This window comes from Tachyglossus aculeatus, chromosome 17, assembly GCF_015852505.1.
Source record: "Tachyglossus aculeatus isolate mTacAcu1 chromosome 17, mTacAcu1.pri, whole genome shotgun sequence".
NCBI lineage: Eukaryota > Metazoa > Chordata > Mammalia > Monotremata > Tachyglossidae > Tachyglossus > Tachyglossus aculeatus.
The window spans coordinates 51,879,855-51,900,336 of record NC_052082.1 but is presented as its reverse complement, the minus strand read 5'-3'; the positions used below and the strand labels follow the sequence as shown (position 1 = coordinate 51,900,336).

Sequence of the window (20,482 nt, the reverse complement as noted above, 5' to 3'; positions counted from 1 at the left end):
GCAATCAGGGGTTTTGTTGAAAGCTTGGGGTTTGACCAGACGTGTCAGCCCTTGGCATCCGGTGCATCTGAGGGGTGTGGTCCTCTGCTAAAGAATCTCACATTTGGCACTGAACATCGGAGCAGGGATGGGCCCTGGCCCTCGGAACTCCCGTCCTTGTATCAAAGACATTTCCCCCAAGACTGGGTGCCAGGGCCCAGGAATCAAAGTACACTGCTCAGCCCCAGGCACCCTGCTAAATCAAAGGCTTGGGTAGCCCCAGAGTGGGCAGGGTGGGGCAGTTCCACCCTGGCACAGCCTTGGCAAGCCAAGACCAAGGAGGGGAAACCCAGGGCCCCAACAAGCCAGGCTTTTTGATGCTGCCACACAACCACGTCAGCATCATTAGTGTAACTTGGCATATTGGTTTCCCATTTGGCCGGGGAGGGAGCGGGTGAGATGTGCCACTAGAAGGAAAGCAAAGAGAGCCAGCTGGCCTGCCTGCGGTGTGATGAATGACAGCTTGCTCATACCGTTTTCCAAGAGCACCTGCTTCCTTAAAACCAGACTGCCATACCCTGCAGCTAGCGACTGCTCAGGCCCCAAGTGGCATCTGGGTCAATTTGGTCTTGAATGCAGAACTACTGGAGAGCCTCAGTGGTTTGGGAGCTCTGGGTCTTCTGACCTTCAAACTTGTGGGGCCACTTGAAAACCTGGGAGAAAAATCTACCTGGACAATGGCTTTGGCAAAGGGTGATTAAACAATAACCCTGGACTCTCTCACACACAAACACACATGAGATGGGAGATTTGGGGAGAAGAGAATGTATGTATGTTAGGTATTTTAGGTCATCCTCCCCTCGGCACCTCATCTGGTCCCATCTCTGATTTAAGGCAGCAAAGGACAAGCCCACCACCTGAAGGTAGGTAACTGGCCTAAGTGTGATTAATGCCTTGACAGTTTAACTCCCATGGCAACAACAGTCCCTAATTTTACTCCGTATGAGTTCCATATTCTAACTCTACAAATCCACTCTGAATCTAGTAAGGTTACTTAAATTTTCATTAGGATTACATCCTAAACCCTCAAGTTATAGAGATTTTCCGCTGGAAAAAAAAACCACCCAGTATAACGCTTTTAATTCAATTGTTTTCAAAGAATTTGGGGCAGTTTTTTCTTTCTTCAAATTTATACTTTAGCTACTACTAAGATGGTACTGAGCCTTGCAGGAATCACACCACCTGCGGTGTGATTTGTGTCTGTGGAGATGACATTAGAAAAAGTTCTGGTGCAACTGTGTTCTGCAAGATTATCCACAGACTGTACTAAACTGATAAATATTTTTACAGTCAATCACCTTCAGGACGATTTCAAGCCTTCTGGACAGGGGAGAGACATGGTGATTCTACACTAAACAGAAATGTTTTCATTTTATTTCAAAGGATTTAAGAAAAAAGTTTGAGGAGTCAATTTTCTCCAGGGCTGGTACAGTTCTCTAGATTTATTTATATGCTCGGTGTGGGCAGGGAACACATCTACCAACTCTATTATATTGTACTCTCCCAAGTGCTTAGTACAGTGATCTGCATACAATAAGCTCTCAATAAATATGACTGATTCAAAGATGGGGTGTAATACAGGCCCTGAATCTTGGAAACCTTGAGAGGAGCCCAAATCTTCACCACTGACACTTGCTTTACAGTAAAAATGATAGGCAGAGAAACTGATTCAAAGCATGTATACTAAATGCATTTTTAAAAAACCCCAAACTATCTTTATCTTAGAGGCTTTAAAAGTTGTTACTCCCAATATATGCAGCGTCACCAAACAGCGTCTCCAAAAACACATTTTATTCCTGTAGCGTGTATTGCTTTTCTATTACGAAAAATGAAATGAACTGAAATATTTTGTAAAAAACAAAAACCCAAAAGACTCCAACAAGATTGGTTAAACACTGAGTTTTCATCTGACAAGAGTGGCATCACTTCAACTCCTGACATCGAGGCTTTTAGCTGATACGGACTTACCTACACTAGAATGGAGAGAATCACACACACTGCATTCTAATTTTTTTTTTATAAAGCAAATTACAAAAACACTTGTTTTTAGTTAACAGATACAAAAGAAAAGACAAAGAAGCCCCTCAAAACAGAAAATTGACAACTTTTAATATTTTTATATATATAGATATATTTTAAATCAAACACAATTAAATAGAATATGGTTTAAGTACATGAATACTTGGGCATAAGAGGAATAAAGAGGTGGTACATAGTACCAAAAACCAATACACAGCCTTTTTGCTTCTTCTGGTTGATGACAAAACAGTGTGCCGCTAAACAGTCAAATATTGCAACAGAATAAACATTCTCTATCCAGTCGAGATTTCCGAGCATAGGAGGATTGATAATTTTTTATGAAGTGATTATTTTTCCCCAAAGTCTTTTTTCAATAAAAAGCAGTAACAGGAAAAGGACACCCTCTTTGCCCCGCCCGCCTCCAGTATGCCATGACAAGATGTTTGCCAAAATAAAATGGAGTGTAAACCTGGTTGGGTTTCTTGCAGAATTTCTTCATGGTTTTAGGCCCTAAAAGACCAGAAGTGTGGTAAAGCGAGTCTGCTTACTGTTTGGGTTACGGGGTTGGTGTGGGGTCATGACCGGAGGTGGGGAAGGGGTGGGAGATACAAGTTCCAAACTTCAAAATAAACAGGAGAGGGCTTTAAGGGGAGGAGTGGTTAGTCTTAATTAAAAAAAAAATAAAAAAAGCCCCAAACCAGTCCTATCTGAGAAGAGATAGCTTCAGTCGAGAACAGGCCTACGTAAAAATTGGAAGTAAGTTGTGGTGGTGGGTTTTTGTTTTCTTTCTTTTCTACAGGTATTTCTGAAGAATTATAACATTAGAGAGCAGCGTCCAGGGAGCACAGTTCTGAACTTGGTGCTCACATGGCATAGTGGTCTTGACTCTGAGACTCTCTTAGTTGCAGAGGGTTTATGAAGGTGAGAGGCCTGTTTGTACATAATCTGCATCTCAGAAGCAAGTCCAACAAGATGGAAAGTGTACAGTTCTGCCATAGGCGAGTAACACTGTCAAGTCTTCACTCATAACCTAACGATTTCCTTCAAAATGAATGCCTTGGTGAAGGAAGGAAAAATACAACTTATTTTACAGTTAATACTCACCTAGTTCAAGTACGGAAATTTAACGGATATCACTTCATACCTCTCCCTTATCGGCATGTCTGACCAAGTGACGGATTCCACATTTCCATTTAGTGAGGGATAAGGGGTTCCATTATCTTTCATGCCTATTCCCTGTTGCCCAGGGGGTGCAGTGTTGGCATTAGAAACTAGAACAAAATCTTTCCCACCCCCTAGGGTGTGGCCCAACTCTGCTCCAGAAGTTTGTATCAACAACGGTCCCTTAGAAACAGCTTTGGCCTTTGCAAAGGCCAGGATACTTTTCCAACAGTGTCTAAGAATGGTCTCTTCACCTCTTCTAGTCCCACACTGTAGGAGCTCCAAGTGCAACAACATATATATATATATACACATATGTATATATATATTACACATACATATACATATGTACATGTATCACATATACATATGTATATATTATCTGAACTTTGCAGTGGAGGCCCCAGACCGCTCCGCTTCCCATTCTTCCCAGAGAAACGATGGCAAGCAAGGAGTACAGTACTTCGTTTTCATTGGCTGTGTTAAAGAAGATCCACCAAAAGGAAAGACTTTGCAGAGCTTCAAAAACAGATTTCCTTATTCTGATGTCTAAAAAATCACAGCTGAAAAACAGGAAGGAAAAAATAGGGAATAAGATTCTTTCTACAGTTATTAGCGGGGAAGTAGACCTCTCTACTGGTATTACGCAGATGTGGTAAAACACGGCTGCCACAATCTTGGCTTCCAAGAGTAATATATGCACATAAAGACACTTGAAAATGACATTAGTTCCATTTCTTTATTTAGGTTCAGCTCTTCTGAAAATATCCACTGGCTTTAACGGTTCCATTTCCCGAACAAGTCTTCTCTGCCTGTCCTAATCATTAGCTAAATGGCTGCAGATATTTTAGTTCTGAACTAACAGATAAAAAATTACCTATTAAGACAAATAATCAGGTCTATGGGATCTAAGAAAACAGGAACAAATTTGGAACTAGGGGCTTTGTTCCAATTTGGGACTCATTCAGAAATATTTTCTGGCTCTAGATGGAAGTTGAATTACACAACCTGCTTAGCACTGACACTTTAACCACAAAACAGAGGTGAACGAAGAAAACGCCCTCAAGTATCTTTACGGTGCATCACAAGCCAAAACTAAAGGTTTATGCAGAAGACACAATTTCTTGAAGACACAAGACTCTAGAAATGTATGAATACTGAAAACTTCTTAAATAGTACGAACGTGCTTTCAGGCTTCCTCCAAATCCTTAACAACACAATGTTATGGTGACAGAGGTGCTCTGTAGCCTACAGGGGAAGCTACAGGCTGCCCAACGATAGAGTTGGTGGCTACAACATCAAACTGCTGTTAAATTAGTTGCTTCATCAAATAAAACATTCCCACATGTACCTGGGCCCCTTCAGTAACGCAAGGGACACAAATTCCCTTTAAGTGTATGTAGAGGCAGACAACAGGATCAAGGAACAGCACAACTAAGTGCTCTCTAGCTGGTCCTCTCACCTGAAGTTCTGGGACCGTACAGTCAAAATGTCCCCTTCCTGGGAATGAACACACCGGCACTTTCAGTTTTTTAAACATTTTATATTAAAAAGGGAGGCAAAGTGGCCTGGGAGTCAGAGGACTTGGGTTCGAATCCAGACCCTGCCGCTTGCCAGCTTTGTGATCTTGAGCAAGTCAGTTCACTTCTGTGCCTCAGTTTCCTCATCTGTAAAAGGGGGATTTAATACCTGTTCTGCCTCCCACTTAACTCTGTGAGCCACATGTGGAGCAGGGACTGTGTCCAATCTATCTTGTTATCTATCCAGTACTTAGTATAGTGCTTGGCACATAGTAAGCACATAAATACTGTCATTATCCTTATTAAAATATTAGGAATGGCATATTTCTTAAATGAAGAAAGAAATCAAAACACTTAATCAATGGTACTAATACAGTGTTGAACTTCCTTCTCCTATTTTTCTTAAATGGTATTTGCTATGTGCCAGACACTCTATTAAGCGCTGGGATGGATACAAGCTAATTAGGTTGGATACAAGCTACTTAGGTTGGATACAGCTCCTCTCCGACATGGGGCTCATGGTCTTAATCCCCATTACTACTACTACAACTCCTCCTCTTCCACAATTCCCCATCCTCATAAAGGCCCATAGTTTTCCCACGGATCAGGCCAGATTGTGACTGACTTACCTTGGTAGATTTCTCTAATGGCTGATCATATTGTGCCTGCTGCATTACATCATTGACTATCATTTTAGCTATCTTCCAGGCCATCTCTTCTTGGGCCTAAAACAAATCATGTCTGAAGGTTATTCCAGATTATTTTAAGCAGTAACATTGCCCAGTGCTTCACACCCCATTTTGATGATAGGAAACTTTCCTGCCTTAGTAAGTCTAATCATTTTCATGAGTTTTGAAGGAAGGTTCATGCGCACTGTGGGAGGGAATTTAGTTTAAGAATCTGTCCTCGGTAGATTAAAATGGGATTAAGTTTCGTTTGGATGTAGGTGGCCCTCCTATACTGTGAGGTTGTGGGACCGAGCGTAAAAGACAGTTCGGTTCCTAATGTGGCAGGGAAAAAGCAGGATCCCGAGATTGCCAGGAAAATCCGGTAAAAGTCCTGGGACCAAGAATGGAGATTTAAGGCCCTGAAAGCCCAACTTCTCCTCCTTATCTTGAGGAGGAATTGTGAAAAGAATGCTGGCAAAGACCAAAGATAAGGACCTGCGCCTGCTTTACACTGATACCTCACCAAGACTCAAACCTATTGGGGAGAAAAGGATAAGAAGTCTGTCTCCAGTGTCCCAAATTCCTGGGGTCATTCTGGGCTTTTCCCCAAGACTAGCCAGGGAGCTGCGACCTGGGGACGGTTGGGTTCTGGACCCAAAACCACCTCGCCATGAGTCATTTAGTGCAAAAAGAATCAGGGAAAAGGGAGGGTGGAAACCCAACCGCGCTAACTGCCACCACTGAAAGGTGTATGGGAATAAGAAGAACATGAATGACTGTCCCACCACCCCCAGCACTTTCCAGAATTTAAAGAGCGACAAAAAACAAAGCACCCAAGGAAAATGCTAAGTTTCTTCATGTACTCTCGAAGTCTCAAAGACACTCAGTAAGCCAAAACAAACGAATAAAATTCAATCGCATTTATTGAGCACTTATTGTGTGCACAGCACTGTTCTAAGCACTTGGGAGAGTACAATACAACAATAAATGACAGATTCCATACCCACAGCAATTGACGAGACCCCTACTAGTACAGTGAAAATGAAGTTACCTCATCAGTGTTTCCTTGTACCCATTTCTTCATAGCTTGGGAGAACATGGATCCTAACAATAAGACAAAATATTCATTACAATTTAGCAGCAAAGGATGGAGAATTCAATAACCATAAATGACTGACTCTACACAAAGAATACAATCAGTCGGTTCACTGCTTCTAATGATCACCTCCGGGAAAGCAATGTGGCTTTCAAAACTTCCTTTTCTAATTGAAAACAATCAACGTGAAGCTGGGATGCATCAACAAGGAGCGCGTGATGCCGAGTGCATTCAGTTAAATTCTTCATAAGAATATTTGCGCTTCCCAGCTTTTCTTTTCAGTGCGAACACCCGCCAGGGAGGTTTTGGCATATTGAGAAAACGACATGTAATTTGTCTCATAGAATTCCCAGGTCCCAAGTACCTGCAACTGAATCAATGTGAACGAAGACTTAATGAAATTGGTGAAGAGGCACACAAACCTTTGGATTTCTTTACATCGGGCTCAGGTTCAGATTCTCTGATGAACTGCCCCAAGTCACTGACTCTCCCAAATGTCATCTTCCTAAAAGAAGAGAAAAAGCAAGGAAAGAAACTCGGTCTTAGTTACCGCTGAGAGGAAGTGTTGAAATGCTACAGGCTGGAGCAAGGCCCAACTCAAGCTATCTGAATGAGAGCAGGCTGGGATATTATCTTATTGCCGGCCAACCTGAAGACATCAGAACTATCATTTTAGCAATCTAGGCAACTCCATCTCTCAGCTGACAATTCACAAAAATCCTCTTGGCAAAGGAAAACTTTCTGACGAAAACTCCATCTACAAACTTTCTCTACTTCTGAACCTTTTCGCAAAACTCCAAGATTACTTTTACACCATGAATTTTTTCCTTCACTTGTGGAGAAAGAAGTTTCTCCACAAGGCGGGAGCTGTGTTATTATTTTTAGCTCCTTGTCACATTACTAAGTTAAGGTCCTAAATTTCTCTGAAAAATGATACGGTATCTCACTGGTCTAAGACTCTGTGCCCAAATGGTCCAATTCCTTCTCACGGGATAAGCCTTGTCCCCTGCAGAATCTGGCCCAATCTGGAATTCACTCTTTCTGTCAAATGTGGCCCACTAAACTCTAAGAAGGGAACACAACTTAGAGTTTAGTGAGCCACATTTGCTCATTATATGCAACAGAAACAAAATACTTATGGGGAGAAAAGCCAAAGGGGAAGACGCAAATCATCCTCCCAGCGACCCAGTTACAGAATAAACACCCAAGGTCTTAAGAGATGACCACCCTTGCAAGTTTTCATTATACAACTTTTTTATGTTGCCATTTATTTCATAAACCTCCCTTCAAACGAAGATTTGTGTCTTGTTTCCCCACTGGACTATAAAACCCCCAACGACAGGAATTACATCTTTTGCTTTTGTTGTACTATCCCAAGTAGTCTGCACTCAGGAGAGATCAGAAATAGCAGTGATAGAGATTGTTTGCCTGTAATTGTTAATATCTAGTTCTTCTAATACATTTATTACTGAAATACGTAACGGAAATAGCCTATAGGTGAGGACCTTGGAAACAATGTATACGAGTCAGGATAATGGAAAAAAGTCCAGCCAATCTTACCCTGCATATGTTCGTTGATATAAAGACTCTGGATCCAGGCTTGCAGCATCTACAATTATTGCTTCATCAAAATTTTTCAGGATTTTAACATTAGCCTTTTTCACACTTGACTACAACAGAAATTCTAAATATTAGTGTTTCGTGCAGACAATAGATCGACGTTTGATTTTTTTTTTTAGTGACCCACCTAAGAAATGTTTGCTTCAGGGCCTAAGAAAGATCTGCCCTGATCCTCAAGCAATTGTTAATAAAAGGAACAATATGTTGAAGCCAAATGAAAGTTTCACTTCCAAAGGAATGTATAAAACTTAAATGCCTGCTACGGACACATTCTTGCCTGCTCGTTCTGGCTCCCAGGTCTATGCTTTATCCACTAAGGCCATGCTGCTTCTATTATTTATTTACTCATAAATTTATCAGAGCAGCATGCCTTAACTTCCTAGATATCTGGTTGAGATTTTTCTGAACTAAAAGTCAATGAAAAGGGTCAGACGAGACTATTCCCTGCCGCCACCCCCTCCCCAGCCCCACCCACAGTGGTTTGTCCCAGCTCAGGCATCGGAGAGAAAACGGCCCAGATTACAAGATTCGTGAGTCTGCGGTTGTTTGCCCTCACTGTCATATCTAACCCCAGCACAAAGCACAAAGTGTGGTGCTTGGCTCATAAGCAAGTGCCATCCAAGTCCCATAATAAAAATAAAAATGTTTAGCCCTTCAAATCTGGTCCCCCCCAGGGACACTCTCTCCCGGTTTATATCCCCTATTACCAATTGCTCAGGACCAAGATTTTGAATGGTCTGAACAGCACTTAACGAACTGCTCCCTATCTTAGTGGGAAACACCTCTAGAAACCACGGTCTGAACTTTAACATGGCGTTTGTCCTTAAGAGGAGCTATCTGCTGAACACCGACGGCCCTTCATTGCTCTCCACCCTTAGACCTGCCTCCTGCCTGGCTGGCTCTCAACTCAAGATGCATCAGTGTACCTGAGGTTGATACGAATGAAATGCTCAGGAAAAAAACTTGTGTCACTGCCCGGCCCTGACTCGTGGGGTGGTTGAAGAGGTGCCATTGATGAAAACGAGAAACCGATCCTAGGACTGAGCAGCTTTGCCTTCCCTGAAGGAAAATGCCGCCTTCAGACAGCTGATTTTGACGAGTCAAGGATCAGAGCTCCTTCCTACCACTAACATTCTTTCAAAATGGGAATGGAAGACCATTCCAATTCATTTAAATCACATTTTTACTAGTTCAAAATTAAGAAGAAAAATTCTGCCACACTTGTTTTACGTGTTTCACCACCTCACCACATGGGAAGGCCATTCGACATCTATCAGAGTATAACAATAATAATGATGGTAATAAAAATGGCATTTATTAAGTGTTTACTATGTGCCAAGTAATGTACTAAGCGCTGGGGTATATGGTTATCATCAATATGTGACCTGTTAAGGAACATCACTAATGCAAGTGGTAAACTGGCTCATCCAGCTGCCAATTAGCCCACTCCAAGGGGGTGAGTTTAGGCTGTGAATGATCCCGTCGTAAACGTTTGGGGTGAGAGTACCTAACCTCATCCAATGGGAGAATCTTCTTGGGTATTTCTTCCCCAAAATGCTGAAGTCTTGAATTGTGAAATAAAAGGTTGTAAAATTGGCCTTTCTACCCAACTGATCATCTTTACGGAAAATGCAAAAACAGTGCTTTGGGTTATAAATCCATATTTCGGATTTACATTTGACGAAGCTGAAGTCAATATTAAATGGGGAGAAAAGCCACTCTTCACATGGCAAACAGCAAAATGTGGGGGGAAAAAGCATTTTTATATTTTGTGCCCTAAAATAATGTACCGATCCATTCTAGTTAGAAGAGGGCTTTTAATACAGACCCTCTAGGCTTCTCCATTTGTTTGCTAATATGCTTGGGCCAGGCCCTGGAATGAAATTCCCTGGGGAATGTTCCATTCTGTGGACTGCCTTGGGTGCCTTGCTTAGTCGACCACATCCAGACTGAGCTACAAACATATCATTTTTCACTTCATTTCCAAATTAAAGGTAGAATTTGGGGCCTAAACAACTTTGCTGTCAATAACTTTTCACCAAAGGAGTCTTGTTCTGGGGCACCTCGTCAGGGGAGCCAGGAAGAGAGCGATTCTGTACCTGAGAAGCTGAGCTCTCCGAACCACTTGAATGAGACTCGTTGTCAGGAGGGCTACCAGGGCCGTGAATGATCAGTGCAATATTCCCTCCTGCAAACTCATCTCCCCGGACTGAATGGATGAGATCATTCAAGTACTTGTAATAAAGGTTGCTGGACAAGAAGCCAGGTAAAAACACCTACGAGAGAGAACAAGCACTGGCTTTAATCAATGAGTGGAGAAAGGGCACGTCTGAAAGCAAAGGGGATTGGGGAGAAGCCCATTCTGTCACCTTCTCCATGGTGGTCCAAGCCTGACGTAGTGGAGTTGTGAAACAGTTCGGGAGGGGCCCTCCTTCCCGGCAGATATTAGATTCGATTTCTAATCGTACAAAGTCATCAAATCCAAGCGGGTGCGTGGCTTGAAGGGAGAAGTACCTAGGACAAAATCATAATAATAATGATGGTATCTGTTAAGCACTTAATATGTGTCAAGCACTGAGGTAGAAACAAGCTAATCGAGTTGGACACAGTCCAGCTTCCACGTGGGACTCTCAGTCTCAATCCCCATTTTACAGATGAGGTAACTAAGGCACAGAGAAGATAAGTGACTTGCCCAAAGTCACGCGGCAGAACCGGGATTAGAAGCCAGGTTCTACTGACTCACAGGCCTGTGCTCTATCCACTAGGCCACAATGCCTATGAGCAAACGAAGACCACTGGCAAACCATTTCAACCCCACGGCATGGACTACGAAGCCACAAAAGGCTCACAGTCTGGGAAGTCATGCCTGAAGCCGCAGCCTTCTAGGTTCTCGGCCGGGATCCGAACTGGCCTCAGCCTTGGTGGCCCCAAGGGCTCGTCTTTCCGGTAGTCGTGTTCCGCCGGCTGGGGCTTGTCAATAGGACCCACGGGAAAAGATTTGGGAGGGAATACGTGGTGGCCCGGCGTGTGTGCTGCTGGGGCTCCACTCCCCCTGGAAGCATGCTCCCTTTATTTAGAAAAATCCTTTCCCTCAGAAAAGGGCTTGGTCTGGATGCATTCCAGAGTCCAGGATTGTAATGGCATTTTCTTGGAATTGTTACCTTTCCCTAGCATCACTAGGCGGCACTACACTCATACAAACAAGCAAGAAGCTGATGATGATTAAAGATTGAAGAAAATCCCCTGAATCAAGGACAAAAATAAGCCCGCTGAGCTCATCCTTGGAAGAAAGACTCAGGAGGAAATGGAAAAAACAGCATTTGGGCCACTGTGCTGATTAATTACACACACAATGCTGATCATAGCAGAAGAGGTAGGTGCCAAGGACCCTGCCTTCACCCCTTTCTCTCCAAGGCAGGATAAAATCCCACCCTGTTTCTAAGACTCCAAGGTGACATAGAGGTTAGAAACATGGCTCTTCCTAAGAGCTCAGGAATTTTCAATACAATCCCAAACTGAGTAGAGCTGCTTCAACTTGGCACCATGTTAACCCCTTGTAGGCGAGGACTTCCAGGAAACCTATTTTTAATCAAGGCGTAGCTAGGCATGGAATTATATCCAGTTGCGTAAATTTAAGGCAGCTTCTTAATTGCATTATGGCTTCATACAGGGAACCACCCCTTCACCACTGTATTATTGAGCTGAAAGGGAACTAATCCCACAGCACATAGGTACGTATCTGTAAATTATATATTATGTATTTATAGTCATGTCTCTTTTTTTTCCCCAGTGGCATTTAAGTGCTTTCTATGTCCAGGCACTGTACTAAGGGTTGGGGTAGATACAAGATAAGTGGGTGGGTATAGTCCCTATTTCGCATAGGGTTCACAGTCTTTATTCTTATTTTACAGATGAGGTAACAGGCACAGAAAACCAAGGTCACATAGGAAACAAGTGGTGGAGTCAGGATTAAAACCCAGGTCCCATGACTCCCAAGCCCGTGCTTTACCGACTAGGCCATGCTGCTTCTCGACACTGTCCACTCTAGACTGTAAATTGGTTGTGGACAGGGAACATGTCTACCACTCTGTTGTACTGTAATAATAATAATAATGATGGCATTTATTAAGCGCTTACTATGTGCAAAGCACTGTTCTAAGCACTGGGGAGGTTACAAGGTGATCAGGTTGTCCCACAGGGGGCTCACATTCTTAATCCCCATTTTACAGATGAGGTAACAGGCACAGAGAAGTTAAGTGACTTGCCCAAAGTCACACAGCTGACAATTGGCAGAGCTGGGATTAGAACCTCTGACTCCAAAGCCCGTGCTCTTTCCACTGAGCCACGCTGCTTCTCCAACTTTCCCAAGCACTTAGTATAGTGCTCTGCTAATAGTAAGTGCTCTATAAATACAAGTGATGATAATGAAGTGGCATCACTTTGTAAAAGGAATGCTATTAAAAAAACAATCATTGAAGCACAACACCTCCAACTGAATTCAAGATGCACCTACTAAACAGTTTTATATTCACCAATATAAAACTGGGTAAAGAACTGACTCACTTGTCATATAAGATCATAGCATCATTCTGTGCCTCCTGCCCATCGTATTGGCCTTCTTTGGCAGCAAGCTGAGATTGGAAGTTATCTGCTGCCAACCAGAACTGCAAAATATTCACAGCATCCTCCTTCTCCATGTACTGGAAAGTAAAAATAAATAAGATAAAGAAAAATAAGTGAGAGCACTCCCTTTCTCTCACTGCCCCCTGCCCAAATAACGGAGTACGGTATCACAGTCGACAAGAAGATACTGCTACCACAGTTTGTTAATTTCTAGATCAATCAGCCTTCTCTTCCCCAAACAATACACACCTCCTGTTACTGGATACAGAGTCATATAGTCTGTTAGAACACTAGCTGTAATATTTGGAGTTATCCCAAATGCCCATGCCCCTCAACTGAAAAACCACAAAGAAAGGCATGTGCTTTACTTCATTATTTTTGGGCAAAAACAATGCTCCTGTAGGCTTAAGCAAATGAGGGGAAAAACCCATCCTAATAGATGCTTATCTCACCACCACAAAAGGTGGCAGGAGGCTGTGGGGTTGTCTGTCCCACTGATGTTTTAAAAAGATTTTGGGTCACTGTATTTGGCAACACTGGTTATGCCATTAAAGTAGTTTTGCACCAAGTCACCTGCCAAAACCAGGTAACCAGTATCGCTGTAAATGTGCCCCAAGCATATCCACTTACTCTAGTGAATGCTTTCTTGAGCAACACTATTGAACAGCAAAGGAATGACAATATAAGAAGATACTTACTAACTAGACAACTCTTTCCCTCTGCAAGCCTTCTTACACCTCACCCAACCTGAAAAATACTTCATGTTTTCATAGTTTGCACTATCAAAAAACCTCATATGAATATATTAGTTCAACTATGCCTCATACAGTTCATTCTTGCAAGGGTATTCTATCATCATAAGAAATATTCTTTTTCCTATGAAACCCCAGACATGTAACTGATAAACTGATTCTTCCATGACGTGTTTTCACTACGGGGCTTTGACCGAACACTGACGGAAAATTGGAAAGTGTTTTTCCGACAGCACTCATCTGCCTGAATAGAACATAACGGGATATTGGAAGGAAAGCCTGAGCACATGTACATGGCATCAGTCAAACAAGTTGACTAAAGTGTGAGTTTTCCTGAACTTTGAGTTCAAAAAGGATCTAGCACTCCTACTGCCCCCATAATAGAACAACCGAGTCTATGTTAATGGAATTACTTTCCTCTGAACTGTATTTTCCCTTTCACCCGCCTAACACATCAGCCCAAAGAAAAAAATTGATTCTACTTTTGGGAATATTATGACATTCTTCTTCTAGGTTTTCCCCTTAAAGTATTTTAGGACACAAATGTTCTGCCATTTAGCGTAGAAGGAAATGACATTACCTCAGAGAAATAAAACAGGGCCGATTCACAGAAGAGAATATCAGCCAGGTAAACAGTCCCACTGGTCAGCACTTCAATTTGGTATTTACAGAAATGGTGACTTCGCAAAAATTCACTAAAGTGCCTGTATGTGGACGAAATGGCAAAATCGAGGATTTTAGGTTCAAATAAATTTCCATTACGAAAACCACAATTTCCCCAATTCTTGAGTGCTTATTGGTCCAAAGGCTCCAAACTGGAATCCAGATTAGCATCCTCCCATGGGTCTAACAATTTGGAACTTCATACCATCTGTCACAATTAAACAAGGGGGTTGTAATAAGGCAGAAGGCAGAAAGTGGGAGGGAAGCCCTCTCAATTGTGAGCTTCTTGGAGACAGGAAACATATCTTCCAACTCTACTGTGCCTCCTACAGAGCTTAGTACATAGTAAGGACTCAATAAATACCACTGATTCATTTATTGATTGAATTAAGCCCTTTTTTGGGCCTGCACTCATTAATGAGGAAGACAGAAAAAAAAAACCCAGAGTGCCACAGTGCTACTTAACACAGAGCTGTGAAAGAGCTGTGACCAAACATACAAAATCCTGATTAAAATTTACCTCAGAGATAAATAACATTCTTAATGTTATTTGCCCTTCATAGCATGAAATTATTTTTACCTATCAACAAGAGCAGTATACACAGATTTGTTTTGTACTACATAAGTTTAAAAAAATCATGAAAATTTTAAAATCACAACCGAGTTTTCTATAATGCAGGCCTTCAACACTAAGGAAATAGTAGGCTCAATAACCACTTTCTATATAAAAAGCCTTTCAAATTGCTAGTTATTTTAACTAACTGAAGAGCACCCAGAAATATATATGCATGATCGTATTCACAAACATTAAGGAGACCCTTTAATATACTTTCTTCTCAATGCTTAAGGCACAGTGGATAGAGCATAGGCCTGGGATTTAGAAGGTTGTGGGTTGTAATCCTGAATCTGCTGTGTGACCCTGGGAAAGCCACTATACTTCTCTGTGCCTGTTACCTCATCTGTAAAATGGGGACTGAGACTGTGAGCCCCATATGGGACAGGGACTGTGTCCAACTTGATTTGCTTATATCCACCCCAGTGCTTAGTACAGTGCCTGGCACATAGTATGTGCAGAAATACCACCATTATTATTAATACTACTATCATTAAATAGAAAAGCCTTTAAGTATTTCAGTGAAAATTTCATTGTCAACTTACTCTTGTTCCATGGCGCTAAACACTATTGACTGTGCCATAATAAAACAATTAGGATCCACATGTCCATCTTCCCCACAAATCTTTGCTGTAAAGGAATTTACAGGTCACTTTAACGGAAAACAGGTCAGCACACTGCATTACATGTTCAAACCCCTAGCTTTATTCACCTGACATTAATACATGAAAAAGTGGAATGTGGTCTGTGGAGGACAAAAAAGAAATAGTTCTCTTCTGAATTACTCTTGCATTAATCACATGAAATGACCCTACTCTAACAGGCAAGGCCCTGTTTGTACATTTTTAGTGAAAAATGTGTATGCGCTATTTTCCTCTGTAATATACTGAGGGAATATAGGAGGAGAGGGAGGAGAGTAACCTGCCCACCCAAACACTAGGTGCGTTCCCCACGTCTACCTGGGCTACATAAAGCAAAGAGGGCTGGCCCCAGAGAGTGAAGGGGAAGGCCACTCCTTGAATAGCTACAACTAGATTCTTAAATTTCACTTCTGGGTGAAAGCTTGGGTGTGTGTACCATTAACACACATAGACAGGTGTGCGCACAGTCACAGCTGTCCTTCTGATGGTGTGCCTTTACCTCATAGAATATGAGCTGCTGTTGCTGCCTTCAACATTCATGTAACATCTCTGCACATTTGTACTTCTTTGGCTATTATGCTTCAGTCCCTGGAGCTCTGCATTTTCTTTTACACTGATATATTTACCCTGCTTCCCCATTAGACTTTTAAGGGGAGGAACTGAGCTTTGTTTTTCCCCTGAAACTTCCTACAAAACCCGCTAAAGTGTGTGCGTGTGTGCACACTCACACAATCACATGATCAATACCATGCCTCCATTCTTCCCTCCAGAAGGCATGCCAGTGGTCCTCTTGCTTCTTACCTACTATATCGTTTCTCATTGCCTCTGTAATAGGGATTGGTTTAGCAGCATCTGGAGATATATATTTGGTAAAAGTATTCACTGCATCCTGTTCTATACCTGGAGAGGAAAAACACAACCAAAACTTCAATGAGAAGACCACACTGCACTTGTTAGCAACACGGTTCTTAGGAGAAAAGATTAGATCCTTTTCTCCCCAGAAACTACACGGGAACCCATCCCAGAAACCAATAAGGAGACAGATGGTGGGTCCACAAATTCAAACTCTCTGTATTTTCCTCCCGGTCACTAACTCATATAAAGCTACTTCTCCTTCTTCCTCCTATCTGTAAATTACTTTATCTCAAGCCCTCTGTGTTTTTTCCTCAACACTAACTCATGTACATAAGCTACTTTTCTTTCTTCCTCATATTTTTTTATTATTTTAGGATCTGTCTCCATCCTGGAATCTAAGCTCCTTGAGGGCAGGGATCATGTCTACTAACTCCGCTGCCTTCTCCCAAGTGTTAAGTACAGTGTTCTGCTCTCAGCAGGTGCACAATACGATTGATTGATCAGATAGTTCTTTTGAGGACAGAAAAGTACAGATTGGCAATTGGTTTATATGCTCACAAAACCTCACCCATCCAAACCTCAGGAAGACTATCAACATTTAATTTTTAAAGTACCTGTATTAGAGGCAGGATTCAGAGGATCCTCCAGAATGACTGGTATTCCCAAAAGCTGCAAATGCCTTAAGAGCCTTAGCAAGTAAACAATGTTTAACTCTAGGACAACACCAAAATCCCACACAGTATTTGAAAATCACCTTTCATGGAAAAAAGAGACTCTCCAGTGGAGAGGTAGTGCTCTCTTAAAATGACTATAAAAAGGCAGGCTTCTTTACCCAGAAAACCAACTAAGGTATCACCTTTCAGAAACAGAACATTTAGGTTGAACACTCAGGAGCTGCCGAAGGGTCAGGTTTCCATTTATGACACAAACTGTTATCACCACTCTAGGATCGGAGAGTCAGGTGGACCGTTGAGAGACTTCTGCCTTTAAGCACATGAGTGGTTAAGCCATCAGGAGGTCTAGTTGTCAATTCTCCCCCTAAGGAGCTCAGACTGCACAACTCCAATCTTTAATCACCCAGATGGTCATTTGGCCTAATGGACAGAGCATGGAGAAGAAACTGGGTTCTATTCCCCCGCCCCCCTTCCGCACCACCATGTATCTGCTGTATGACCTTGGGCAAGTCAGTTGGGCTCAGTCACCTCATATGTAAAATGGGGATTAAGACGAGTCCCGTGTCAGACATAGACTGTGTCCAGCCTGATTACCCTGTAAATACCCCAGTGCTCAGTACAATGCCTGGCACAGAAAAAGTGTTTAACAAATACCATTTAAAATAAAAAGTCTTCTTTGGGTCTAACCAAAATCTCTGTTACTTAAATTTAAACCCATTTCCTCTTGTAAGCTGGTTATGGGCAGGGAATGTATCCGCTAATTCTGTTGTATTTTTAGTCTCCCAAGTGCTTAGTAATAATAATAATAATAATGGCATTTGTTAAGCGCTTACTATGTGCAAAGCACTGTTCTAAGCGCTGGGGGGGATACAAGGTGACCAGGTTGTCCCGCGTGGGGCTCACAGTCATCATTCCCATTTTACAGATGAGGGAACTGAGACACAGAGAAGTTAAGTGACTTGCCCAAGGTCACACAGTAGACATGTGGCAGAGCCGGAATTCGAACCCACCGACCTCTGACTCCAAAGCCCGTGCTCTTTCCACTGAGCCACGCTGCTCAGTGGTCTGCACATAATAAGTGCTCAAAAAATATGATTGACTGACTTTGGTTCTCATGAGACAAGGAGAACAATCAGTGTCTGTATCCTTGCTCCCTCTGTCTCCCCAACGAAAAAACCCCACCCCAAACAAACCCTCCAGTTCCTTAAGGACTTTTATAAAAGGGCACGGCTTGAACCCTCAATTTATTAAATTCCAGGGATAAGATATTCAAGAAAAGATTATATTACATCAATTTCTGGAGATTAAGATAACTACCTATGTTTACAAAACAGGTTACCATAGGACCTTCCATAAAAAGAAAAGGAGGCCTTGCAAAATTGCTTACAATTTCCTTTTTCACTTTAAATAAACCTGTCTTTGGGGAACTTGTCAAGCCAGATGTGCTAGAAGGGGAAGCTCACTCTGGATGATTAGGCGATTCTGAAGACAAGAGATACAGGTCTCAGACTTCAACTCTGAACCACTCCTTCCCCTTTTAGTAGGTCAAAGCACAAAAATAAACTCAGAGAATATATTCCCCCTCATCAAATGGCTACAAAATTGTGCTTGATATCCTAAGAAATACTATAAATTTCACATGGGTTTTTAGCCTGTAGACATTGATGTGGTTCTCTTAGATTCATGCTGGAAGGATTGCAGTGCTGGCACGGGGAGTTTCTGGTCAACCAATACTAGTGACAGACTGGGAAGAGAGCTGTCATCCGACCACTAACCCACAGCCCCGGATCACTGCCAATGCCCTCCTCCTTTGCTCTTATGCTCGAGCTGCTGAATGCTGCTGGCGAAAGTCTAAACACCATGCCAACCTCGTTCACTTCAAGTTTATTCTTTCCTGCCTTAACTCTGCCCTCTCCTCTGCCAGACAAAACTATTTCTCCTCCCTTATTGACACTCATGCCCATCACCCCCATCAGCTCTTCTGTACATTTAACTCCCTTCTCAGGCCCCCTGTTCCTCCCTCTCCTCCTTCCCTCACCCCCAACGATCTGGCTTCCTACTTCATTAATAAAATTAAATCCATCAGGTCTGAGCTCCCCAAAGTCACTCACCCCCCTTCTCCAACCCCCCGGCTCTCAACCCTCTCCACTACTCTCCCATCCTTCCCAGCAGTATCCTCAAATGAGATCTCCTCCCTCCTCTCAAGTGCTACCCCGGCCACCTGTGCTTCTGACCCCATTCCCTCTCATCTTATGAAATCTCTTGCTCCGTCCCTTCTCCCCTCCTTAACTTCCATCTTCAACCGCTCACTCTCCACTGGTTCCTTCCCCCCTGCCTTCAAGCATGCCCACGTCTCCCCTATCCTAAAAAAACCCTCTCTTGACCCCAGCTCCCCTTCTAGTTATCGTCCTATCTCCCTCCTACCATTCCTTTCCAAACTCCTTGAACGAGTCGTCTACATGCACTGCCTCGAATTCCTCAACGCCAACTCTCTCCTTGACCCCCTCCAATCTGGTTTCTGTCCCCTACATTCCACGGAAACTGCCCTCTCAAAGGTCACCAGTGACCTCCTGCTTGCCAAATCCAACGGCTCCTACCCTATCCTAATCCGCCTCGACCTCTCAGCTGCCTTCGACACTGTGGACCACCACGCCCTTCTCCTCAACACCCTATCCAACCTTGGCTTCATAGACTCTGATCTCCTGGTTCTCCTCTTATCTCTCCGGACGTTCATTCTCAGTCTCTTTTGCGGGCTCCTCCTCCCCCTCCCGTCCTCTTACTGTAGGGGTTCCTCAAGGGTCAGTTCTTGGTCCCATTCTGTTCTCTATCTACACTCGCTCCCTTGGTGAACTCATTCGCTCCCACGGCTTCAACTATCACATCTACGCTGATGACACCCAAATCTACATCTCTGCCCCTGCTCTCTCTCCCTCCCTCCAGCTTGTATCTCCTCCTGCCTTCAGGACATCTCCATCTGGATGTCTGCCCGCCATCTAAAACTCAACATGTCCAAGACTGAACTCCTTATCTTCCCTCCCAAACCCTGCCGTCTCCCTGACTTTCCCATCACTGTTGACGGCACTACCATCTTTCCCGTCTCACAGGCCTGCAACCTTGGTGTCATCCTTGACTCCGCTCTCTCATTCACCCCTCACATCCAATCCGTCACCAAAGCCTGCCGGCCTCACCTCCGCAACACCGCCAAGATCCGCCCTTTCCTCTCCATCCAAACCGCTACCCTGCTCGTTCAATCTCTCATCCTCTCCCGACTGGACTACTGCATCTTCTAGACTGTGAGCCCGCTGTTGGGTCGGGCCTGTCGCTATATGTTGCCAACTTGTACTTCCCAAGCGCTTAGTACAGTGCTCTGCACACAGTTAGTGCTCAACAAATACGATCGAACGAATGAATGAATCAGCCTCCTCTCCGATCTCCCATTCTGCTGTCTCTCCCCACTTCAATCCATACTTCACGCTGCTGCCCGGATCATCTCTGTGCAGAAACGCTCTGGGCGTGTTACTCCCCTTCTCAAAAATCT

General features: G+C 43.1%; 1 protein-coding gene across 2 annotated transcripts in view; it reads right to left on the bottom strand.

The window, feature by feature from the left end:
- Window positions 1-2,123: 2,123 nt before the first annotated feature.
- The window catches only part of AKAP10 (A-kinase anchoring protein 10), a 37,353-nt gene continuing 18,994 nt past the window's right edge, over window positions 2,124-20,482 (bottom strand). For both annotated transcript variants that reach the window (XM_038759262.1, XM_038759261.1), the window contains exons 5-15: window positions 16,217-16,315; window positions 15,320-15,404; window positions 14,079-14,202; window positions 12,687-12,823; window positions 10,493-10,637; window positions 10,223-10,399; window positions 8,064-8,173; window positions 6,926-7,008; window positions 6,459-6,511; window positions 5,369-5,464; window positions 2,124-3,782 (exon numbers count right to left, since the gene is read on the bottom strand). In XM_038759262.1, coding sequence (XP_038615190.1) covers window positions 3,777-3,782; window positions 5,369-5,464; window positions 6,459-6,511; window positions 6,926-7,008; window positions 8,064-8,173; window positions 10,223-10,399; window positions 10,493-10,637; window positions 12,687-12,823; window positions 14,079-14,202; window positions 15,320-15,404; window positions 16,217-16,315 — 1,115 coding nt within the window. In that variant the 3' untranslated portion in view covers window positions 2,124-3,776. The remainder of the gene's footprint in view (window positions 3,783-5,368; window positions 5,465-6,458; window positions 6,512-6,925; window positions 7,009-8,063; window positions 8,174-10,222; window positions 10,400-10,492; window positions 10,638-12,686; window positions 12,824-14,078; window positions 14,203-15,319; window positions 15,405-16,216; window positions 16,316-20,482) is intronic.